Below are 27,226 nucleotides of genomic sequence, written 5' to 3'. Positions count from 1 at the left end.
CCGCGCTATGAGCTTGTAGATCTGCTATTTTTGAACAGCCAAAGTATGAAATAATGGTTATAGCTCAAATCTAAAATGACAGAGATGCTTTCCCGGATTTAATGGGTTAATGTCCTGACTGGAGTGACAGATATTGATTCCCTTTTTTTGCACCGAATCCAACTGAGCAAAAATCTAATTCTTTCTTATTTCTCTTCCTCCCTCTTCCCTCTCTCTCTCTCTCTCTCTCTCTCTGTGTCTCTCTCCCTCTCTCTCTCTGTGTTCTCTCTCTCTCTCTCTGTGTCTCTCTCTCTCTCTCTCTCTCTCTCTCTCTCTCTCTCTCTCTCTCTCTCTCTCTCTCTCTCTCTCTCTCTCTCTCTCTCTCTCTCTCTCTCTCTCTCTCTCTCCCTGTCTCTCTCTCTCTCTCTCTCTCTCTCTCTCTCTCTCTCTCTCTCTCTCTCTCTCTCTCAGAGTAAGAAGCATGCCAACAAGGTACGTCTATTCTACATGCTCCACCCTGAAGATGGAGGTCCGCCATCTAAAAGACTGCGGCCAGACAACCCAGTATGTTCTCCCTGCTCGCCGTGTGTGTGTGTGTGTGTGTGTGTGTGTGTGTGTGTGTGTGTGTGTGTGTGTGTGTGTGTGTGTGTGTGTCTGTGTCTGTGTCTGTGTGTGTGTGTGTGTGTGTGTGTGTGTGTGTGTGTAACTTGGTCAGTTATTATTAGTTATATGGTCAGACATAGACATGCTAGCCAAAGGTGCGCTGCCAACAGCTAAATGCTCCAAGGGATAGTTCTTATGTTCCTGTGTGTGTGTGTGTGTGTGTGTGTGTGTGTGTGTGTGTGTGTGTGTGTGTGTGTGTGTGTGTGTGTGTGTGTGTGTGTGTGTGTGTGTGTGTGTGTGTGTGTGTGTGTGTGTGCGCGTGCGTGCGTGCGTGCGTGCGTGTGTGTGTGTGTCCAGAGGAAACAGCCAGTGCCAAGTCACTCTGTCTGTGGCAGAACATGGCTTTGTGTGTGTGTGTGTGTGTGTGTGTGTGTGTGTGTGTGTGTGTGTGTGTGTGTGTGTGTGTGTGTGTGTGTGTGTGTGTGTGTGTGTGTGTGTGTGTGTGTGCGTGCGTGCGTGCGTGCGCTCTACCATTAGTGTGAATGTGGGGGTGTTTTTATGTGTACAGAGTGCAGAAGAGGCCAGGTCACAGTGTCTAGAAGTGAGAGAACTATTATTTTTGTTTTTCGACAGTGAAATGGACAGTGATGGGGTCCTTAAATGTAAGAGTCAAATAAACACAGATTTTACTGTGTGATAGCAGCAGAGAAACTGTGTGGGTGTGTGTGAGAGAGAGAGAGAGAGAGAGAGAGAGAGAGAGAGAGAAAAACTACCGGATGGACAGATAGGAGAAGGGTACATGAATGGAACTGTCAATCATAATTCGTAGTACGACGCTCGTCAAAATAAACAGATGCAAGAGGTGTCGTGGTGCAACTGCAAATGTTTTACAATTAATAAATTGTATATATTGAGCTTAAGTGAGCATAAGTGATGGCCCAACCGGCACAAACGTGCATTCCCGGTAAACATACTCTAGGGGGCGCTCTCATGTACCGGTGGAGGTAACGTAAGTCCAAAAAGAGAGGGTCAGCATTCTGTTCTTGTTCCATGCCATAGCGCCCACTAGCTGCCAGGTGTAGACTGCAGCTCATGCTTGCGTTGAGTTCTGAGTTCCGATTTTCCGGAACACGCCGACAATCTCGCGTATTGTTTGAAGCGCGCGTTTGCATACGAGTCGCGTAGTTACAATGCGAGAGCTTTAACATAGTAAAGATTGTGTTGTGTTCCATTTACCCACCGATCCCCGAAGACCCACATGGCACACGCACGCACGCACGCACACACACACACACACACACACACACACACACACACACACACACACACACACACACACACACACACACACACACACACACACACACACACACACACACACACACACACACACACACACACACACACACACACAGTGAGACATTGAGGACACAGCTGGTGGGAGAAATAAAGCTTATCAAGCTAACTGACACTTTAGCTGAGAGCCAGAGACTGAGAGAGGAAAGGAGGAGGAGGAGGAGGAGAGGAAGTGAGTGTGAGAGAGAGAGAGAGAGAGAGAGAGAGAGAGAGAGAGAGAGAGAGAGAGAGAGAGAGAGAGAGAGCGAGAGAGAGAGAGAGAGAGAGAGAGAGAGAGAGGTAGAGAGAGGTGTAGAAGGATGGTGGAACATCTCCAACAGTACTGCATGGTGGCCACAGCCAAGAAGCCCCGGGCAGAAGTGTGGTTCTCTGCAGCAGAGGGTCCGGGCGTCATCGCCCCCCCCCCCCCCCCCACACTGCAAAGACCTCCCTGTCCTCTCCACTGCTCTGTGGATGCCAGCTCACCCTGTATGCTGCAACCAGGAGCTTACACACCGTACCAATGCTATGTACACTGTGTTCCTTTAACCCATTAAGGCCTAAGGCGATCCTAAAAATGTTCGAAATCCTAACAGATTTTTGAAAAAATAGCAGATCTACAAGCTCATAGCGCGGCACTCTGTGCCGCGCTATGAGCTTGTATATCTGCTATTTTTGAATAGCCAAAGAGATCTACAGTGACACAGATGCGTTCCAGGTATTAATGGGTTAACCCATTAACACCGGGAACGCATCTGTGTGTCTTTAGATTTGAGCTATAAGCATTTTTTTAAATACTTTTGCTATTCAAGATATACAAGCTCTGTAGATCTGCTATTTAATTTTTTTCGTGAAAATGTGTGCAAATCTCGAATATATCAAACATTTTAAACTACATTTTTAAGTCAAATCTTTGCTTCTGGGGGTCCCAGGAACAAAACTTTTTCATGTCAAGGACCCCCAAAATTATATGTATTTGGCCGCGGACCCCCATCTCAAAATATGTTTTTCCTGGGACCCTCCCCACAAGAGCAAAGATTTCGGTAAAAATAAAATATATATATATATATATATATTCAAAGATTGCACAAATTTTCAAAAATAGCAGATCTACAAGCTCGCTTGTAGATCTGCTATTTTTGAATAGCCAAATTCTAAAATAATGGTTAAAGTGGTTACACAGAGATGCGTTCCCAGTCTTAATGGGTTAACTCCGAGAGGGTACAAATGGAACCACATGGACCCCCGTAAGGGTCCATTTTTAGGCTCTCTGAGTTACAAATGGAACGCACTAACAGTTTTTCTGCTGAGACTAAATTTAGGAATGAAGGACTGAGTCACAAATGAGTCAACTGAAATTTAAATAAAATCTGAACTTCATGTAAATGAGCAAAAAAAAGAAAACAGGAGAAATGCGTGACTAAGCAACTGGAGTAAGAATTATTTTCCATCTTTTCTCCTGTTGCTATGCTGGGCCCGTTGACAACAATCAGTAGATTAACACATTCTCTGCTAGGTATTAATTAATTAATTCATCCGCTACTGACAGCGTTTCTTACCTTATTGTGACGATCCATGGAGAGCTATGGAAGCCAGGGACGTGCACAGATAGACTCTAGGTGGTGCTCCAGCACCTGCCCTTTGCCCTCTTGACCAGAAGTGCCCTTTTGAAAAAAACAAAAAAAAACAACAGGGGGTCCTCAGAGTTACTACAGGGGGTCGGCAAAATCTTTATGTGATATGATTTTTCTTTTTACCATAACCACTCGAAACCTAGCATCATTTTTCTGAATGTCTGTGCACGCCACTGATGGAAGCCACGCTATGGACACGGAAGATTTTTTTCCTTTTTTTTAATTGACGTAGATCTACATCAATGGCAGGGAACGTGTTAATCGAATGTAGTTTCGAATGTATCCCGGTATATTTAGAAAATACTGGCACATAACAGTAGATTTAAAGGTCTCTGTTGGAAATCATCAATCCGTGTGCTAAATCATTAAAACTACTTTATAATCCCTGATCTGCCATGTAGACACACAGTAATAGTGGTTTTACCTTTAGCATTAAGGCTAGGTTTATTAGACGCTTTTCAACAAGGCAATCCAAAGTGATTCACACAAGCCATTAAAGAGCATTAAGACAGCGCTAAAGAAACATTATAAAAGACATCTGAATACTATTAACCCATTAAGACCGGGAACACATCTGTGTGTCATTTTAAGATTTATTTTGGCTATTCAAAAATAGCAGATCTACAAGCTCATATTATGAGCTTGTAGATCTGCTATTTTCTTTTTTAATCGTGGAAACTTTGTGCAAAACTTTGAATCTATGTTTTAAGACGGACATTTTTATCTCCGATTTATGCTTCTGGTGGGGTCCCTGGAACAACATATTTTGAGATGGGGGGGTCCGCGGGCAAATACTTATCATTTAGGGCGGTCCTTGACATGGAAAAGTTTGAGAACCACTCATATAGCGACATACGTTTTTCAGAAAACTGTTTTAGAAGATATTTGTAGGATCCCCCAGAAGCAAAGATTTGAGTTACAAATGTTTGCTTTAAAAAAATATATATATCTTTTAAAAAAATAGCAGATCTACAAGCTCTTAGCGCGGCACTCTGTGCCGCGCTAAGAGCTTGTAGATCTGCTATTTTTGAATAGCCAAAAAAAATAAATGACACAGATTCGTTCCTGGTCTAAATGGGTTAAAAGTAGTTGTTATCGACATGAACCTTAGAGGCCCTATTCAGGGGCCAACGTTTGGCACAAAATAAATTGCCAAAATTACAATGCAGAACAAAGAACAAAAGTCAATAAAAGGCAGCAGCAATCAGGAAGGTGTTTAGCTCTGATTGAAAAGAGCTGAGCGTTGTAGCACAGCTGCACTTCTCTGGGACTTTGTTTCAGATTATGAGGTTCCTGAAAAACTGAAACGCTGCTTCTCTACACTTTTTGTTCTGATTCTTGTCCAAGACAGCAGCTGAATCAACTGCAACCAGATATAATGTGCTCAGTGGCGGAAAGTAACTAAGTACATGTACTCGAGTACCGTGCTTAAGTACACTTTCGAGGTCTTTTTTACTCTATTGGAGTAGTTCCAATTTTCTGTACTTTTACGTCTACTCCACTACGTCTCAGAGTCAGATTATTGTACTTTTTACTCCACTACAATTATTTGAAAACTTTAGTTAGTAGTTACTTTGTAGATTTTGATTATTATTAGAAAACATATAATAACCACTTAAGCCCTATATATACTTTGGCTATTTGAAAATAGCCGATCTACAAGCTCACAACGTGTCGCGATGCGACGCGTTGTGAGCTTGTAGATCGGCTATTTTCAAAAGCTTTTTATACATTTGAAAACTTGTGAAATGGGACATTCTGCATAATGAGTACTCCCTACTTTTGGTACTTTAAGTACATTTTGATACCAATACTTTCGTACTTTTACTCAAGTAAATTTAGAATTCCTGACCCTTACTTGTAACAGAGTATTTCTACATTGCAGTATTGATACTTTCGCTGAAGTAAAAGATTTGAGTACTTTTTCCACCACTGAATGTACTACAAGTTCACACGTGAAATAGGCTTGGCTGAGAGGACACACGCACGCACACACACACACACACACACACACACACACACACACACACACACACACACACACACACACACACACACACACACACACACACACACACACACACACACACACACACACACACACACACACACACACACACACACACACACACCTGAATGGGTCCATCTGTCTCTCTAGGTGACTTTAGGGTGAGGGTGCTCTTCTGGCATCAGAGGCCTGCATGGACCTGACCCCTGACCCCAATGTCCAGTGTGTCTGATCAGTGTGAACACTGTGTACTGTACGTACTGTAAAACACACTGTACCCATGGGTCTACTGCAGTGGAGGAAAGTAACTCACTACATGTACTTAAAGTACTGTACTTAAGTACGATGTTAAGATATTTGTACTTTACTTTACAATTTCCAATGCTTTTACTTCTACTCCACTACATCTCAGAGGCAAATATTGTACTTTTACTCCACTACAATTATGATATTATGAAACATACATTAACCACTTTAGCCCCCATACCTAGGCTATTTGATTATAGCCGATCTACAAGCTCACAACGTGTCACATCGCGACGCGTTGTGAGCTTATAGATCGGCTATTTTCAAACATTTCAGTACTTTTACTTTTGGTACTTTAAGTACATTTTGATGCCAATACTTTTGTACTTTTACTCAAGTCAAGTTTTAATTCTGGACTTTTATTTGTAACAGAGTATTTTGATATTGCAGTATCGGTACTTTTACTTAAGTAAGTAATTTGAGTGCTTTTTCCACCACTGGTCTACTTTAATAGGCGGTCTCTAACGGTCTCCTAACCCTAATGTAAAAAGGCTAAATGATGAAAATGGCCCCGGGGCATTTTAATATTAGGTACACTACATACTGATGATTGCTTGGTATCTGCGCCCTGAGTACGATTGGATTGCTTTCCCTCCTGCTCCTCAGCTCCTCAGCCTTTCACATGGTTGGTAATGGTGTTCTGTGCCAAAGAAAGTACACTTGAATCAGCCCCCCTCTTTGGGGATAGGGGGGAAATAATTTTACGCACGCACGCACACGCACACACGCGCACACGCACACGCACACGCACACGCACACACGCACGCATGCGCACGCGCACGCGCGCACGCGCACGCGCACACGCGCACACACACACACACACACACACACACACACACACACACACACGCACGCGCACACACACACACACAAACACACACACTCACGGATGTGCGCACACGAATGCGTAGCAAAATCAGTTTATTTAACGGTGAGAGTAACTCAACAACTCTGTATTACTGTGAGGCTTCTCTCACAAAACGGTTTATCTGACATTGTTTATGTCACTGGAAACGCTGATAAGCAGCAGGGACGTGCACAGATAGACTCTAGGTGGTGCTAGAGCGCCTGCCCTTTGCCCTATTGACCAGAAGTACCCTTTTGAAAAAAAAAAAAATTATTATTCATTTTTTTTTCAGTTTACAGCAGGGGTCTTCAACAGGGGGTCCGGGACCCCTAGGGGGTCCTCAGAGTTACTACAGGGGGTCCGCCAAATCTTTATGTGATATGATTTTTCTTTTTACCATAACCACTCGAAACCTAGCTTCCCTTTTCTGAGGAGAACTTTAGCCAAAAATAGCAGATCTACAAGCCCACAACGGCTCGCGCTGCGAGGCGTTGTGGGCTTGTAGATCGGCTATTTTTGGCAAAGAGGTATAGGTGTAGAGGGAAAAAAGACCAGACCAAGTAAACAAAAAGAAGTATAATTTACTTGAGCACCTGCCCCTCAAAATGTCTGTGCACGCCACTGATAAGCAGAGGCACGTGCACACGTCGGGAAAAAAGTGCCCTCTCCAGACTAGAAAAAAGAAAAAAAAAAGAAAATCTATTTCGCCCAAAAGAGAAACTTCAACGGCCCCTAGCGGCCGAACGGTAAGGCAGACGGACATGGCAGTGGACGTGTTGGATGTGTTGGATGTGTTGGATGTGTTGGATGTGTTGGATGCAGCTCAAAGTGAACTTTACTCAGATATCTAGTTTGTCGCCGTCCGACCTTCCTAGCCCGTGTTATTAAAGAAAAACGGGCGACGATGGCCAAAACTTAATCGAAAATCGGCAAAAGTGGCCGTTTTCAAGACGTTTTGTCCATTATCTCTGGAACAGAAGGTCCAATCTGCTCAGTTCAAATCTTGTTGGATGAGTGACTTTGAAGACATTAAGTACGCATTGACACCTTTTAGTTTTTCTCTGTTTTTTTGTGTCTAAAAGTATGGTAATCGGGCCGGCCGGCAATAGGTGCCCTTTTTGAAATTCCAGCCCCTGCCTCTCCAAATCCCTGTGCACGTCCCTGCTGATAAGCAGCCAATGGAGCTGAACTCCTCTGCCATTCATCTAAGGACAACAACCTTTACACCTTTTCATCATTCTGCCCAACACACACACACACACACACACACACACACACACACACACACACACACACACACACACACACACACACACACACACACACACACACACACACACACACACACACACACACACACACACACACAGATTGACCCGCTACGGTTCAGGGGGAACATTGAAACAGGACTCTCTCTCAAAGCCAAACGGAACGGCCTGGTGGGACATGTTGTGCCAGTGTCAGACATGGTGATGTGTGTGTGTGTGTGTGTGTGTGTGTGTGTGTGTGTGTGTGTGTGTGTGTGTGTGTGTGTGTGTGTGTGTGTGTGTGTGTGTGTGTGCGCGCGTGTCAGCGGGCCTGGCGCAGAACAAACACAGTCAAAAGAAGCGAGCGGGTAAAAAAGGTTGCTCCCAGATGAAAGAGGAGGGGAGCTGACTCATTCTCCTCCTCCCTGCCTGCTCCTCTCTTCCCTTTCAATCTCTCTCCCTCTCTCTCTCTCTCTCTCTCTCTCTCTCTCTCTCCACGCCCGGCTCCCACCTGAGTGAACGTTGTTGCGTTGTTGCTGCGGGGCCAAAACTAAATTCCCTTTGTGTTCCCTTGGCTTTCTCTCTTCTCTCTCTGATTCAGCATTCATTCAGTGGTTTACTTTTTACTGCCGTGGCTTCTGCAGGAGACTGGCCCGTCTATGTCAGTGCTTCTCAAACTTTTTCATGCCAAGGACCCCCAAATTGACACTTATTAACCCGCGGATCCCCATTTGAAAAGATATGCCAGGGACCCCCATAAGAGAAGATTTTTACGGTTCTAGCAGTATTTCTCAACCATTTTAATTTCAAGGACCCCCAGTTTGACATGCATTTGGGTACGGACCCCCATTTAGTGACATTTCTATCTCTTTGACCCCAATTTATATTGTAAAATCAATGTTAATTTAACTCTGAGAGTGTACAAATGGAACCAAATGGACCCGTCAGGGTCCATTTGGTTCCATTTGTACACTCTCAGAGTTACAGACCCGTGAAGGTCCACTTGGTCCCTAACTATCAATCATTTAGTTGGGGACCCCCTGGAACTCCCTCAAGGACCCCTGGGGGTCCCCGGACCCCACTTGAGAACCAACGGTCTATGAAGCCAAAAATGTGAGTTGAAAATAGCAATGAGGAAAAACTCTCAATGCGTCGCATTCTGAGACATGTTGTGAGTCGGCAACGCCATCGTGCGATGAATTAATGTAAGAATCGGGCTTGAGAGGGCCAGTCTGTCAGTGGTGTAAAGTAACTAAGTACATGTACTCAAGTACTGTGGTCATTGGGTCATCGCGACCTCGTTGACATTAATTGTCTGCTTTTGAAAATAGCATTTCTGGGGCCAAAAATACATAGTAAAAAAAAAAGTACACAGGAGCCGAGATACAGCCCTTTTAAGTAATAAGTTAAACAAGAAGTGAATGGAGCAGCACATCTTCAGATCATGATATCTTGGGTTCTGAACGTTTTTTCAAAAACTTGTTATAAGTCCTTCTTGACAGTCATGTCATGTCATGGCTTCCAGTTCCCACCTGATGTTGTGTGGGAGTTCTGATTGGTCCAGATCGTACTGAATAACTGATAGCTTGCATAACGTCTTGAGACTAGGACTTAAGTCTAACATGTACAGGTCATCAGGTGTGTTGTATCCTCCAGAGAGGATGATACGATCTCCCACAATGCAACAGCACATCAGATACATCCCACACGGTCTTTTCCCTTTAGGCTCAACCTTCTTCCAGGAGAAGGTCTTTGGACTGAATTTCCACAGATCATTGAGGGCAGTATAGTAATCTATTTTTCCACCAAATATGTACAGCTCTCCATTGTAGGTAAAGGCTGAATGACCAAAGCGTCCTTCTGGAAGAAGCTGTGCAGAAGGTGTGTTCAGCCAGCAGTCGGTCTCTGTGTCAAACACTCTGATGATGTTGTTGTTGTTAAAGAAGGAGACTCCGCCCCCAAATACAAACATCTTTGTCCCGATGATGGTGGCAGAGTGATGTGATGAAGCAGGAGGTCGAGTGCCTCTGGTGTTAATTAAAGACCAGACCATTGTGGTGGTGTCCAACTTGTACGTGTCATTATAGTATACAGTCCCATTGCATCCTCCATGAATATACATGACCTTCCCCAAGACACAGGCTGTGTGGTTCATCCTCTCCTCTGGAACAGTTCCAGAAACATTTGGCTTGAACCATCTGTGGGCGTCGACATCAAATGCATAAAGCATTTGCACGTTGCAGGACTTTCTTTCGTCTAAACCCCCCCAGATGTAGACAATATTCTCTATCAGCACAGCTGTGCTGTAGAGATTGAATGGAACCTCAAGGTGACATTCTCCTCTTCCAGTTGTCACTGGGGTCAACCTCCTCCAGCGCAAAGACACTGTGTTGAAGATGTAAACATCAATCTGATCCTTGTTGACGTTCCTGACCCCTCCAAATGAGTAGACTTTGTCTCCCACGGCAACAACAGCATGACACTCTAACTCTGGTCCTCTGCTCAGATGCAGCGTCCAGCAGAACATCTCTCACAAACAGCTCCTCCTGGGAGACGATTCCTCAAATCCTTCTGTGTAAATGAATGGCATCCTATCAAGTGCACACGCACTTATATTGGTTCACTGAGGCAAACATCACATACATTTTGGCCAATCAAGGAAGCCGTTGGCTGTTGAAGTCTCTAATATGGCAAATTGTTCTGAGTGACGTCATGAAAATGACATCGTCAACGTAGCATCAGAAACCTACATTGAAACCAAACTGTTACCACATTGAGTGCCAGAGGTTTTTTAAAACAGGGTTCATCCAGTGCCAGCGCTTCTTACCGTTTACGCCGATCTGTTTAAAGCTGTAGAAGCCTCCACGAGGACTCGGATGTAAACAAAGGGTGTCTGGGCGATGGCCGAGGGTCCCGTCTAACGACTGGAACAATAGTATTTCTAGCGTGATCCGCCATTCGAGAGTGATCACACGTCGAAAATGGCTTGTTTTGACCACTGTAAAACGATATGGAGATATGGACCCCTTTCTCAAGATCCTATCCTAGATGTGGAATACCACAATGTAAAAATACTCTGTGAAAGTAAAAGTCCGGAATTCAAAATGTAAAGTAAAAGTATTGGTATCAAAATGTACTTAAAGTACCAAAAGTAGAAGTTACTCATTGCACAGCATGTCCCATTTCACAAGTTTTCAAATGTATAAAATGGATGCAAATGTTTTGAAAATAGCAGATCTACAATCTTGTAGATCGGTTATTTTCATATGGCCGGAATGTATGTAGGGCTGAAGTGGTTAATGTACGTTTTTTAATAATAATCAAAATCTAACAAAGTAACTAAAGTTGTCAAATAATTGTAGTGGAGTAAAAGTACAATATTTGCCTCTGAGATGTAGTGGAATAGAAGTAAAAGTACTGAAAATTGGAAATACTCCAGTAAAGTAAAAGTACTTCAAAATTGTACATAAGTACAGTACTTGAGAACATGTACTTAGTTACTTTACACCACTGCCAAAGAGCAACCTCTACACATTACCTTTTCACAAAATGTTTCATATTTGGTGAAATATAAAACTATTATATATTTATATAATGGCGGTCTGATTGGGCTCAAACCGTGTCCAAATGTGTGGAGTCATACGTCATGCATGACGGATGTTACCGGAATCCATGGCATGGTGTGTTTCCCCATATGGATCTGGAGATCTGCACAGGATCCTATTCTTAATACACATATGGCACTTCCTGGAGCTCTCTGAATGGAGTGTGTTCACGCACGCGCGCACACACACACACACACACACACACACACACACACACACACACACACACACACACACACACACACACACACACACACACACACACACACACACACACACACACACACACACACACACACACACACACACACACCTCACTGTGTGTATATTTAGACATGTTTTCCCACTCTGGGACACAGAGGAGTGGAAGTGGAGGAGGTGGCAAAGGAGAGGAGAGGAGACACAGAGAAAAGGAGAGAGAGAGAGAGAGAGAGAGAGAGAGAGAGAGAGAGAGAGAGAGAGAGAGAGAGAGAGAATAAACACACCTCATTAGATGTGTATTGTATTGTTTGTGTGGAGCAGACGAGACACACAAACACACCTAAACAGTAACTAACACACACACACACACACACACACACACACACACACACACACACACACACACACACAGAGATACTGACATGACTTTCAAGTCAGGCATATGCGTTCCCACAAACAAACATACACACACACACACACACACACACACACACACACACACACACACACACACACATGCGCACGTGCGCACACACACACACACACACACAAGTGCGTTTTCACCAAATAGGTCACATGCAAATGAGCCTTCCTTGACAGATGTATTTATGCGTGACAGACAGAGGAAGAGGAAGTGAGTGACAGGGGAACGGAGGCGGGCAACGTGGGGGGGGCGGGGGGGGGGTGGTGAAGAAAGACGACGTTCACGAGACAGAGCGACATGAAGGACAAGCGTGCATCAGAGACCAGACTATAGGGATCGTTATAATCCTTAAGGTCATTACACACCGGCGATTATGCAAATATACGCAAAATTCGGACTCGTTCCGAATAATTAAAAGACGCTTTTTCGGCCCTGTATGTACTTTAAAACGCTTTTCTACGCTTACACCAAATCTCTTCGCCAAAAATAGTAGATATGCAAAAAAGTGTTGTGCGCTTGTAGATCTTCTATTTTTGGGCTAATGTCCCCCCCCCCCCCCCAAGAATATGGATGCTGCGATTGCAAGTGCAAGTAGAGACCCATTAAGACCTGGAACGCATCTGTGTCATTTTAAGATATCTTTGGCTATTCAAAAATAGCAGATCTACAAGCTCATAGTGTGGCACGGTGGTGCCACGCTATGAGCTTGTAGATCTGCTTCTTTTTTTTTGAAAAAAATTGAAAATGTGTGCAAATCTCTTTTTAAAGCGAACACTTGTAACTCAAATCTTTATAGCTTCTCGGGGGTCCCTGGAACTAAATATTTTCAGATGGGGGTCCGCGACCAAATACATATTTTTTGGGGTCCTTGACATGAAAAAGTTTGAGAACCACTGATATTATTATAGCAACATAAGTGTTGTAGGTTGTAGATGCGTTCCCAGATTTAATTGGTTAATGAGAGACACGCCCCCCCCCCCCCCTCGCCCGCGTCACACAGTCGACGCACACACAGTCCCCCCCAACACGTTTCCATCACTGTCAGAAAACCATCCAGATCCACTGAAAGCACACGTTATTAACCACATGAACCGTATAGCGTCCCTATTATGGGGCCCATAGTTTCAATCTTATCTTCATAATAATTGGTCCTCACTCCTTCACTAATGCTCATTATACCATATGGCAGCGTTTCCATCTATCCTCCCTCTGTGTTCACACACTGAAATAGAAGCCATTGTTCTTCAGTAATGAACACAAAATATATATACAGCGCACAGACATAACCGCAGTATGGAGATGATGTTGAAAAAAGGCAAAATGTTCCTTTAATTCAACACTAAGGGTGTCCAAATGTTACCAAATATGGGTCCATGTGGTTACATTTTACACTCTCTGAGTTACAAATGTTACCAAATATGGGTCCATGTGGTTACATTTTACACTCTCTGAGTTATAAACCAGTACATGAACAGAGGCCTTTGCTGTACAAAACAATTTAGTTTCAATATTGTATTTTTTTCCCTGCCTTGACTTTTGGCATCTTTTGACCATGTTGTGATTAACGTAGTAGCTATACTTAAAGTTCAAATGTGCTTTTTTAACCCATTAAAACAGCGAAAGAATCTGTGTCATTTTAGATTTTTGTATTTGGCTAGTCAAAAATAGCAGATATACAAGCTCACAGCCTGTGACACAAAACATTTTCAGATGGGGGTCCGTGGCCAAATATATATAAGTTTGGAGGTCTTTGGCACAAAAAAGTTTGAGAACTACTGATTTAAAAGGCATTTGTAGTCTTAATTGGTTCATAATTAAAATAGATTGTGTTAGTGTTTTGCCAATTACTGTAGTTGGGGGCGACTTAGTTGCAATTGAGAACCAACTCTGTTAGAAACTTTTCCTTCTTTCTCTGTGTCCTCGGACGACGATAATAACAGAGAAAAAACAAACAGAACCCAGTGGTAACATTAACTAGACTGACTGCAGCACAGTGCTGCTGTGCTGTGTACACACACACACACACACACACACACACACACACACACACACACACACACACACACACACACACACACACACACACACACACACACACACACACACACACACACACACACACACACACACACACACACACACACACACACAGCACAGTGATGCTGCTCATACACTGAGAACAAGGTTTAAATTGCGCAATTGCAGTGGGAATGAACGACAGAACAAACAGCGGAAGAGAAGATAGGAGAATGAGGATGGAGTCCACCATAAAGATGAGAGAGGGCCTGTATAACAAGGGAGTTGATGATGATGATGATGATGATGGGTGGAGGAGATGCTGGGGGTGCAACGAGAAGATGAAAACCTCTCCCTAGGTAGAGTTAAAACAAGAAGGAGGAGAGGAGAGGATAAGACAGGAGAGGAGCTCATGGCCTCAAATGATAAATCCATGAATATATATCAACGCTAAATGCGCGCACGCACGCACACACACACACGCACACACACAAACGCGCAGAGACAGAAATGCACACATCATTACACAGGATTATTACCAGAGGGGGAGATTAGCAGTTTTCCTGTGGCAACACAAGTTAACACTTTATCATGTTAATAAAGCAGAATGAATGCATTCTCATTGAAGTGAGAGAGAGAGAGAGAGAGAGAGAGAGAGAGAGAGAGAGAGAGAGAGAGAGAGAGAGAGAGAGAGAGAGAGAGAGAGAGAGAGAGAGAATGAGTCAGACACAGAGTTCAAGGCCTTTAACACGATCACAGCACAGACATGCAGGAGAGGAGAGGAGAGGAAAGGAGAGGAGAGGGCCGACGAGGACATGCCAATACGGATGAATATTTCATCAACGTAACACACACACAGTCACTGAGACTGGTGCCCAGAGGGGGGGGGGGGGGGGGGGGGGCACTCAGCGGAAGCAGAAAGAGAGAGAGAGAGAGACACACAAAGCTAAGCCTGGAAGGTAAAGGTGTCCTGAACTCTCACATTCAATGTCTGGTGATGCTAACCCAGGCTGACACCACACAAACACACACGCATGCATACACACTCTCACAGACACTGCGCGCGCACACACGCACGCACGCACGCACGCACGCACGCACGCACACACACACACACACACACACACACACACACACACACACACACACACACACACACACACACACACACACACACACACACACACACACACACACACACACACACACACACACACACTCCAAGGACTGGTGTGTCGGGCTCTTGTTTATTGTCTATTATCTGAGACCAAGCATGGCTTCTCTTCTTCTCTCCAACTAAACCTGACACCCGCACAAGAGAGAGAGCACTGGTGGGAGCAGATTAGAACGAGAGAGAGAGAGAGAGAGAGAGAGAGAGAGAGAGAGAGAGAGAGAGAGAGAGAGAGAGAGAGAGAGAGAGAGAGAGAGAGAGGGAAAGAGAGGGTCGCGCTTTATGAGAAAGAACAGAAAGACGGCTGAGAGAGAGAGAGGGCAGGGTGAACTGACTTAGCAAGAGGGTGTGTTTGTGTGTGTGTGTGTGTGTGTGTGGGGGGGGTAGTACCAACGTGAGCGGGGAGGAGGAGGAGGAGAGAAAAGGTGGGGGTACGGGGCGGGCGTGAAAAGATAACGGTGACGTCGTGTGCAAGTGGAAAGGAGAGAGAGAAAGAAGACTGATTACTACTTGACGTTTTGTGCCAGAAATAGCACATCATCCACAAGTAGATCGGCTAATTTCGGAGTACATGTTAAGTATGAGAGGGTGGTGTGTGTGTGTGTGTGTGTGTGTGTGTGTGTGTGTGTGTGTGTGTGTGTGTGTGTGTGTGTGTGTGTGTGTGTGTGTGTGTGTGTGTGTGTGTGTGTGGTGATCATTATACAAACTAAGCCGTGCCATGGTGCGCACACACGCACACACGCATGCACGCGCACGAGGACAGATTTCGTCCAACCACCGTTCTCTTCTCTTGACGCGTCCGTCCACCCAGAGAGTCACTTTAATTAACTCTTCTGTTTATCGACCATTATTACGTTAATACAAATTAGTGCAGGGGCCAAGGCAGATTTTGGTACCACCTAAGGTGGCCGTACATTTTTGGTATTTTTGTATTCCTACATGTCTCTAGTTTATATTTTGGTATGATACATCTTCCAATTCAGTAGCTTAATGACAGTAATCACTGTAAACCGGCTAATGTATCCGGTAGGAGACACAAAGTAGAACCTTTGTGTCTCCTACCGGAAATACACCCGGGCATCAAATTATTGCGACAAAAAACAAAATATATCCTTGTATTCAAGGCTTCATGGGGTGTGCAATTGACAGAAAATAATATTTTTTTTGGGTGAACTCCTCCTTTAAGTTTCCCAGGGGGACTCTCTACCCATTCAGCTATGACCACCCTAGACCGAAGGAGGGTCAACTTTTACAAGCTTATGGAAAGCAGTCTTTTTGCAAACACCAAAAATCTGAGAAGTTATCAATTGCACACCCATGAAGCCTTGAATACATGGATATATTTTGTTTTTTGTCGCAATAATTTGATGCCCGGGTGTATTTCCGGTAGGAGACACAAATATTCTACTTTGTGTCTCCTACCGGATACATTAGCCGGTAGGTAGTGATAACTGCCATTAAGCTACTGAATTGGAAAATGTATCATACCAAAATATAAACTAGAGACATGTAGGAATACAAAAATACAAAAACTTTACGGTCACCTCAGGTGGTACCAATTTGTGAAAATATCAGTGTTGGCCCCTGGACTAAATGGGTCTTTTCTGTGCAGAGCACTGGGCCGTGAGGATGTTGCAAGTGGGCCCGCAAATTATCTACTGTAGGGGAAAACTATTTAAATGATAATATAGAACATAGAATAATGTCATGGTGGTGTTTCTCTTCTTCTTTAAAACCTTGAAGAAAACACGTTTTCTTTGTGATAGTAGAAACTTAATGCATACCTTAACCTAAGTTAGCTTCATCGAACACAATCCACTGATTGATCATTAAAATAAACATGCTCTGAAGACTCTCTGAAACTGCTGCGATTGGTCTCAATTGAGACATTTAGGGTGCTTCTCCAGGACTCACTACTAAATCAAATCTACAGTTGATTTAGTCGACTAAAATGTATTTTGGCGGTGCCTTGATGATGTCGTAACGGCTGATTTTACACTTGGTTGCATGCTGAAAATAAACAACGTGTCGCGCTGCGATGCGTTGTGAGCTTGTAGATCTACTATTTTCAGAGCGCAACACCCGAGTGCAACCAAACATAAAATGTCTTGTCTTTTAGTTCTACTGGATCTCTTCTCCACTAGTCCCTCATTCATAGGTCCCAAATTGTCAATATATTTAGTCATAGTTTTAGTCACCCACTGTAGTTTTCGTCAGTGATAAAAGGAAGTCAACGAACATTTTTCGTCATAGTTTTAGTCGACGAAATCAACCCTGCACGCTCCTGCTCACAGTGACAGCGCCCTTGACCAAGGTGCTGGCATTACAACCGGAGTTTGGTCCCCGAGCGCCGCACCGCACCGTGCTCTGCTCACTCACTGCTCCTTACAATGGCTCACATGCAGAGGACACGTTCCCCCCCCGAGGGGACAATGAAGTATATCCAATCCACCCAAAACATAAAAAACAGGCTTTCATGAGAAAAGAGGGAACAGGGTCATTCCCATTGTACGTGTCATTGCACATTTGGATTAAAACGGAGCGTTTTAACCCAATAAGACCGGGAAAGCATTGATGTAATTTTCAGATTTCTTTGGGCTATTGAAAAAATAGCAGATCTACAAGCTCATAGCGCGGCACCGAGTGCCGCACTATGAGCTTGTAGATCTGCTATTTTTGAAAAATTGTGAAAATGTGTGCAAATCTTTGAATATATATCTTAAAGCGAACATTTGTAAAATATTGTGTTCCAGGGACCCCCTAAAGCAAAGATTTGAGTTACAAATGTTCGCTTTAAAAAAAAAATATATATACAAAGATTTTAACAATTTGTCACTATTTTTCAAAACAATTGCAGATCTACAAGCTCAGAGCTTGTAGATCTGCTATTTTTGAATAGCCAAAGACATCTAAAATGACAGAGATGTGTTCCCGGATTGAATGGGTTAAGGACACAAAATTGCAATGACTTGCTTTCTTGCCAATCCGGTTATTTGTCAGTCAGTGTGACATCGTGATGTTGACCAAAATTGCATTTCTCTTTTTTGGGGGGTGCGGCTCGTTCAAAACTGCAAGCTGTTAGGATATACTATACATAGAGAAGTGTATTTTTAGAAAAGCACTTACAGAAACATCTAAATAGACTTGAATCTATAGAATATGTATTAAGGCGTGGTGAAATATTGCCGTTATGAACAGAAATAGAAGGGGAGAAAGTAAGAAGGATAAGATTTCCGAACAAGTATGCAGTATTCTCACACTGACTGCTCTTCTATTGGTACAGAGATACTCAGAGAGAGAGAGTGTATTTGTGTGTGTGTGTGTGTGTGTGTGTGTGTGTGTGTGTGTGTGTGTGTGTGTGTGTGTGTGTGTGTGTGTGTGTGTGTGTGTGTGTGTGTGTGTGCGTCCGTGTGTGCGTTCTTTCAGCTTGGTTTTTCCTGGCTCTCTTGGGGGGTAAATCTCTCCACTCATCATCATCAGTAGTGATGAAGCAGTGATGGTTGAAGGGCTGAGAGCAACAGTCTGAGTCACCACCGGCTCACTGGAGAGACCAGTACTTGATCAGCCTCGTAGTCGTGTGTGTGTGTGTGTGTGTGTGTGTGTGTGTGTGTGTGTGTGTGTGTGTGTGTGTGTGTGTGTGTGTGTGTGTGTGTGTGTGTGTGTGTGTGTGTGTCTACTAAAGCCAAGCGAGGTCAGCGCATTATGTCCTTTTCTCCAGTCGTGGAAAGTACCATTTAGTACATTTACTCTAGTACTGTACTTAAATAGAATTTTTAGATTTTTTTTCAGTATACTTTTACTTCTATTCCACTGCATCTTAGAGGCATATATTGTACTTTTACTTCACTACAACTATTTGAAAACTTTAGTTACTAGTTACTTTGTAGATTTTGATTATTATTACAAAACATACATTAACCACTTCAGCCCTATATACATTTTGACCATTTGAAAATAGCAGATCTACAAGCTCACAATGTGTCGCATTGTGAGCTTGTAGATCTGCTATTTTCAAATGATTTTTATCCATTTGAAAACTTGAAACGGGAATTCTGCATGAGTACTTTCTACTTTTGGCACTTTAAGTACATTTTGATGCCAATACTTTTGTACTTTTAACTCAAGTACGTTTTTGAAAACTGGACTTCGACTTGTAACGGAGTACATCTACATCGATACTTTTACTTAAGTAAAAAAAATGGAGTACTTTTTCCACCACTGCTTTTCTCTTACTCCTGCCTCTCTTCTCCTCCCCTTCATTCCCCTCTCCTCCTCGCATCGCTTGATCCTTTGTCCCGTCCCCCCCCCCCCCCCCCCCCCCCCCCCCCCTCCTTCCTGTAGGACAGTGCAGAGACGGAGGTTGACCGGAACAAGTGCTGCACCCTGTGCAACATGTTCTTCACCTCGGCCATCGTGGCCCAGTCACACTACCAGGGCAAGACCCACGCCAAGAGGGTCCGCCTGGTGCTGGGCGAGCCCCCCAGTTTACCTGCAGCCACGCCCAGCCCTACCACCACAGGTACTACAGACACACACTCCTCCTCCTCCTCCTCGTTCTGTCTCTCCTTCTCTCTCCATCCATGTCTTTTCATTATGTTTCTGTCTGTCCTTTCTGTCTGTCCTCCATCCTGGTTAACCAAGGATGGAGCAAAACATGAAATGGAAGATTTTTCTACATAATGAGTACTTTTGGTACATTTTGATGCCAACACCTTTTACTCAAGTAAATTCTGAATACCAGACTTGTACTTGTAACAGAGTATTTCTACATTGTCGTATTGATACTTTTACTGAGTAAAACATTTGGGTACTATTTACACCAATATGAAAATAGTCAACAAGCTGACCAATGCTTCACGACGTGTGGTGAGCTTTGTAAATCGCCCATTTCTGATGTCCAGAATAGGGACGGTGGGGTTCATGTGGCGCGCACACACACACGCACACACACGCACACACACACACACACACACACACACACACACACACACACACACACACACACACACACACACACACACACACACACACACACACACACACACACACACACACACACACACACACACACACACAGTTCTAGGCAAACAGATCCCAGCTGTGGGAATGAGGCGAGTGACCCCTGTGCCAATTCACTTCTGGCCAGGAGGAGCTCAAGAGAATAGTCTGTCTGTCTGTCTGTCTGTCTGTCTGTCTGTCTGTCTGTCTGTCTGTCTGTCTGTCTGTCTGTCTGTCTGTCTGTCTGTCTGTCTGTCTGTGGTGCAGACTAGAGGAGAAATGGTCAGCCTCTGTTCTATTGTTGTTGTTTTTCTCTTTTGGCCTTTTGGCTTTGTTCACAAACACAAAGCTACAGGCTACCCTTCATTTTTAACCCATTGAGACCTGAAGCCGATTCTCCGAAATCTCAACAGTATTCTGAAAAACGTATGTTTCTATATCAGTGGTGCTCAATCTTTTTCATGTCAAGGACCCCCAACATTATATGTATTTGGCCACGGACCCCCATCACAATATTTTGTTCCAGGGACCCACCAGAAGCAAAGATTTTAGTTGAAAATGTTCACTTTAAAAATATATATATTCAAAGATTTGCACACATTTTCATGATTTTTCAAAAATAGCAGATCTACAAGCTCGTAGCACGGCACTTGGTGCCGCGCTATGAGCTTGTATATCTGCTATTTTTGAATAGCCCAAAGTGTAAAATAATGCTTTTTAGCTCAAATCAAAAAATGACACAGTTCCAGGTCTTAATGGGTTAATGGAAGCCAAGGACATGAAGACACAAAGAGACACGTTGACATTTGTAGCTCTGCTACAGAATGTACAAAGCTACAACACAAAGATGAACTGGCCACGGTGCTCGGGTGGTGCAGTGGTAAAAGTCACTGTCCATCACCACAGAGGTTGTGGGTTTGAATTAAGCAATATTACACAAGAGGGTGTGCTTTACCGTCATTATTGGCACGCCAGTGATGCGGTCAGGAACGAGGCGAAGCCGAGTTCCGCGAGCATCACTGAAGTGCCAATAATGTAGGTAAAGCACACCCTCTTGTGTAATATTGCGATTATACAACAGTTACCAACAAAACACATCCAAATGTATTCATATTGTGGGGCAATTCATAATAAAAATGTTTCGCTATTATCCGTTTCCCTGTAAAGAGAATAGTTTTTGACTGAGACATTAAATAGTCCCTGTAGCAGTGCTTTGAGTTTGAGGCACCGTCTCATCAACACAGCTGAGCTATCAATGCTTGCGCAGTGGAATGAACTCCAGTAGGCTATATGCTCCGTCGTACGACCGTGTCACATGGCCAAAATAACTGATCTACAAGCTGGCGACGCGTTGTGAACTTGTAGATCGGCTATTTTCGCCGTGCTGTTTGTTTTCGTCTGTTTTCCTACCGTGGGACAGCGTGACTTCACAGCACAGCTGTGCCATATATGGTCTAATCAGGTGCGGACTGCAGTGCGGAGTGATTTATTAATGTGATTAGGCCCGTGCTATCATGCTGGTTTGAAGCAAGGCTAGATAGCTATTTCAACCAATCAGATTGCTTGGTCAGAACTACCTGTTGTATAATCCACCGTGGTGCATCCGGCTTTGTCGAGCGTCTATTCCAACACAATTGGCACATGTTCGGGGGAGGGAAGCCGGGGGGAGGAGGGTGATATCGGTCATTGTATGTACTCCTACAGGCTGGGGGGGGGCACCTGTCAGCGGGGAGTGTTGGGCGGGACGAGTAAGACAAAGGCTCTACGTCCTCCTGGTGTGTGAGTCCGTAGGATACGACAGCAGTGACAACACAGACATGTGTGCGAGGAGGAATTAATTTGCACAATGACTAAATTGGGGAGAAACATGGAGTACAAAATAATTGGCTACTCAAAAAAACAAAAACAAAAATAATAAAAAACTAAGTTGAACTGGCTTCAACTCCAGATGCAAAGCTACAAAACGACAACACTTACGAAAGTATACAAGCAATATACAAGCTCAAATCGTGTCACTTTGTGCTTTTAAAAAGCGAACATTTTTAACTCAAAACTCTTCCTCTGGGGGTCCCTGGAACTAAATATTGTGCGATGGGGGTCCGCGGCCAACTACATATCCTTTTGGGGGTCCTTGAAATGGAATAGTTTGAGAATCACTGATATTATACAACATATACAACATACGTTTTTCAGAAAACTGTTAGGATTTAGAAGACATTTTTAGAATCGGCCTCAGGTCTTAATGGGTTAATGATATGCGATATGCTGCTATTTGCTTTGTGGCTTTGTATGTTTTGTCGCTGCCAGTGTGAACACAGCATACTGTATTGGAAAGTGTTGAATAATCCTATTGGACAGACTGCTGATGTTGCTGCTCACACACTTGCAGCACCTAATCCTTAGGTGTTTTATAGTTTTAAAGTTGTATGTTGTAATCAGCAAAATAATTCAGTGTTTTTAATGGCACCTGTCTTTTTAAACATCTGTGATCAGGCTGAAAGCTGAATAAACTTAATAAATCTTGACCAAACGCCGTCTTTCACACACAAAAGTGTGAAAGTACATATATGCATACTTAAAGTTGTTCTGTGCAAATTTTCAAAAAACAACTTTTAGCAGCCTCTGCTGGTCATTACCGTCACTGCAGGCCGTTTCTTTATTACTGCGTTACCCAGAATTCCATTCGTTTTCACCGGAAGACGGAAGTGTTTCAAAAAGCGTTCTTTTAATTGTTTTATACGATCTGTGGATAGTTTCTCTTAGCCAGTGGAGCTTTAGTTACCGTGAGCTGTGTTTTCTTTTTCTGTTTTTTTTTCGTTCTTCAAATCATACAATCTCTTAAAATCAGCGTGAGTTTCCTTTTGTTATTAGCGCGGTAGTTCCTGGCCAAACAGGAAACCGGCGCGGTAGTTCCTGGCCAAACAGGAACCCGGTGCATTTCCGCTTCCATTTTCCGGCCAGATGACGTCATTTTCGAGGGAAAGTCATGCTCGACAGCGTTCAATAGAAAATATATAAATAAAAGGCTTTCGGGGGTGAAATTCATGGAGTGGGTGTTGTGAAACATTTGCCACTCACAAAAGATATACAATTTAACTTTAGTTTTACTGAAAACGTTACCTAGTATTACTTTAACATCTATGCGCACAGCCACAGTAAGCGCACACACACACACACACACACACACACACACACACACACACACACACACACACACACACACACATCAATCAAGTACTATTATTTCTAGTTGACCTGGAAAGCTCTGAAACTCTTATAGACTCACCTTGACATATTTCACATTGATTTGCATTCATCCAATAGACTATTGTTTGTTTAAGTGTCCGTGCTGGCACGCTTCAGGCTACGCGCCGCACGCACACACACACACACACACACACACACACACACACACACACACACACACACACACACACACACACACACACACACACACACACACACACACACACACACACACACACACACACACACACACACACACACACACACACACACACACACACACACACACCCATTTGATTTGGATCGGACACAGCAGTGGTTCCCAAACTTTTTAGCTTGAGACTCCAAAAGAAAAAAAAGCTGACCTACAAGCTCACAAGTGCCGCGATACGGCGCTTTGTGAGCTTGTAGATCTGCTATTTTCACAACTTCTTAATTTTCTTCATGGCATTTCTTGGATTTTTCAATTGAACACGTTAGATTGTTTTTGTATTTCTGAAAATGTTAGATTTTTGTTTCCTTCGTATTTATTTATTAGGAAACCAAATAAAAGCATATACAGTACAATACAGCGACCAAGGGCCCAGCATCCGCCTTTGAAATTGAGTCTATATAGGAAGTGACAGTTCATATGAATGACCTGTAGTTTTGCTGTTTTATCCCTGCTGGTGTCAGGAGAAATAACTCTCAATGCAAGTGGATGGGTTTTTGACGAACTTTACACTACATTTTATTACCTTAATAAACATTGTAATAAATACTATATGCTTCCAGTGGCTAGTTTAAAGTCTTCTGTCAATCATCATGATATGAGTTTTGGTAAATTATTGTCCCATTTATTTATAAATTGATGATAAAGTAGATTATGCTATAGGAGGGGCGTGGCTATACCTTGTGATGATGTGATTGACAAGCTACCCAACCAATAGCATTCATTCCCCACCCCCGCTCTGGTCCCAACCAATAGCATTCATATCCGTGTGCATAGGATATGACGCAATATACAGTAGAAAGATGGCAGTGTTGAAATTGCTGAAAAATAGGCTTCATTTACGGTCTGTCGAGTCTATGGGCGTAACTTTGTCCATTTCTTTTTACAGTCTATGGTCGCGACCTATAAAAATGTGTCAACGACCAGGGACGTGCACAGATAGACTCTAGGTGGTGCTAGAGCGCCTGCCCTTTGCCCTCTTGACCAGAAGTTCCCTTTTGAAAAAAAGAAAAAAAAGGTGTTCTTTTTTCAGTTTACAGCAGGGGTCTTCAACAGGGGGTCCGGGACCCCTAGGGGGTCCTCAGAGTTACTACAGGGGGTCCGCCAAATCTTTATGTGATATGATTTTTCTTTTCACCATAACCACTCGAAACCTAGCATCCCTTTTCTGAGGAGAACTTTAGCCAAAAATAGCAGATCTACAAGCCCACAACGCCTCGCGCTGCGAGGCGTTGTGGGCTTGTAGATCGGCTATTTTTGGCAAAGAGGTATAGGTGTAGAGGGAAAAAAGAGCAGACCAAGTAAACAAAAAAAAGTTAAATTTACTTGAGCACCTGCCCCTCAAAATGTCTGTGCACGCCACTGTCAACGACCCACAAACGGGTCTGGACTCATTGTTTGGGATACAGAAAAAGAAAGTCCTGCACACAGCTGTGAACACATGCACTCAGAGTACATACTGCGGTGAATACGTCGGTGACTGCAGCTAAACGTTGTCCCACTCGGGGACAGGAAGTGTCACTTCCCTACACGGCGCTCTTCAGTGCAGTTTGCATAGTTTTTAGTGACAGAGAGACCTGGAGGAAAGAGAGAGAGAGAGAGAGAGTGACCTGGGAGGAGAGGGAGGAGAGGGAGGAGAGGAAGGAGAGGAAGGAGTTTTCAGGAGAGATTAAAGTCAAAAAGCCTTCATGATCTGTTCTGAGATGAGGACACCACCCTGGGCGGGCATGCAGACCCACTGACACACACGCACGCACGCACGCACGCACGCACGCACGCACGCACACACACACACACACACACACACACACACACACACACACACACACACACACACACACACACACACACACACACACACACACACACACACACACACACACACACACACACACACACACACACACACACACACACACACACAGTGGTGGTAACAGTACTGCTATTTTATACTTAAGTAAAACTATCAATACTGCAATATAGAAATACTCTGTTACAAGTAAAAGTCCGGAATCCAAAATGTACTTGAGTTAAAGCACAAAAGTATTGGCATCAAAATGTACTTAAAGTACCAAAAGTATTCATTATGCAGAATGTCCCATTTAAAGTTTTCAAATGTATAAACATCTTTTGAAAATAGCAGATCTACAAGCTCACAATGTGACGCATTGTGAGCTTGTAGATCTGCTATTTTCAAATGGACGAAATGTATATAGGGCTGAATAATAATCAAAATCTACAAAGTAACTAGTAACTAAAAGAATCAAATAATTGTAGTGGAGTAGAAATTGGAAATACTGAAGTAAAGTACAAATACCTCAAAATTGTACTTAAGTACAATACTTGAGTAAATGTACCTAGTTACTTTACACCACTGACACGCACACACATAGGTGTCACAGGGTGACAGTTACACGCACACTGACTCATGCTATATACACAGATGCTGCGTGCATCCAAACAGATATTAATGCATGTAAAGTTAGTTAGGCATTTGTGCATGGACACGCAAACAGACCCAGGCACACACACACACACACACACACACGCACACAAACACACGCACACGAGTGCCAGCAGAAAGTCAGGGCCATGTGTGATGAAGACGCCCATGAGAGGTAAACAGTGGAGAGTGTACCTGCTGTGCTTGGCCTTTTTACTCAGCGCAAAGCCCCCCCAGTCCCCGGCCTACACACACACACACACACACACACACACACACACACACACACACACACACACACACACACACACACACACACACACACACACACACACACACACACACACACACACACACACACACACACACACACACTCTATGCCCCGCTCGGTGAAAAACAACTCACTTCTGCTCCACTGTGCACAGATCACAGTCATGATAAAAGGAAAGAGAGGAAACGAGGTACAAGCAGAGACAAACACTACAGCAAATCTCCCTCTCTGTCGCTGCTCCGCAGTGTGTGTGTGTGTGTGTGTGTGTGTGTGTGTGTGTGTGTGTGTGTGTGTGCGTACGAGACCTTCCAGTCCTCACCCATGCATGTGCACACACACACACACACACACACACACACACACACACACACACACACACACACACACACACACACACACACACACACACACACACACACACACACACACACACACACACACACACACACACACTCTCAGAGATGCAAGGCAGAGTTTTTTTTTAGGATGGCCTTGGGTAGTCGTACATACTGAAGACACAGACACACTGCACTATAGTTTCTAGTGTGCTACAGCCAGCTACACAGTAACAGCCTTCAGCGTTCAGTTAACTCCTACAGCAGAGGTCTTCAACAGGGGGTCCGGGACCCCTAGGGGGTCCTCAGAGTTACTACAGGAGGTCCGCCAAATCTTTGTGATTT

General features: G+C 43.7%; 1 protein-coding gene across 1 annotated transcript in view; it reads left to right on the top strand.

Moving 5' to 3' along the window:
* Nucleotides 1-454: 454 nt before the first annotated feature.
* LOC311058328 (zinc finger matrin-type protein 4) overlaps nucleotides 455-27,226 on the top strand; it is an 89,966-nt gene continuing 63,194 nt past the window's right edge. The window contains exons 1-2 of the mRNA XM_084075734.1: nucleotides 455-543; nucleotides 19,718-19,895. Of these exons, the coding sequence (XP_083931860.1) occupies nucleotides 487-543; nucleotides 19,718-19,895 (235 nt within the window). The 5' untranslated portion in view covers nucleotides 455-486. The remainder of the gene's footprint in view (nucleotides 544-19,717; nucleotides 19,896-27,226) is intronic.

This window comes from Gymnoscopelus microlampas, assembly GCF_963454915.1.
Source record: "Gymnoscopelus microlampas genome assembly, chromosome: 13".
In the NCBI taxonomy this organism is placed as follows: domain Eukaryota; kingdom Metazoa; phylum Chordata; class Actinopteri; order Myctophiformes; family Myctophidae; genus Gymnoscopelus; species Gymnoscopelus microlampas.
This window is presented reverse-complemented; position numbering and strand designations above follow the sequence as displayed.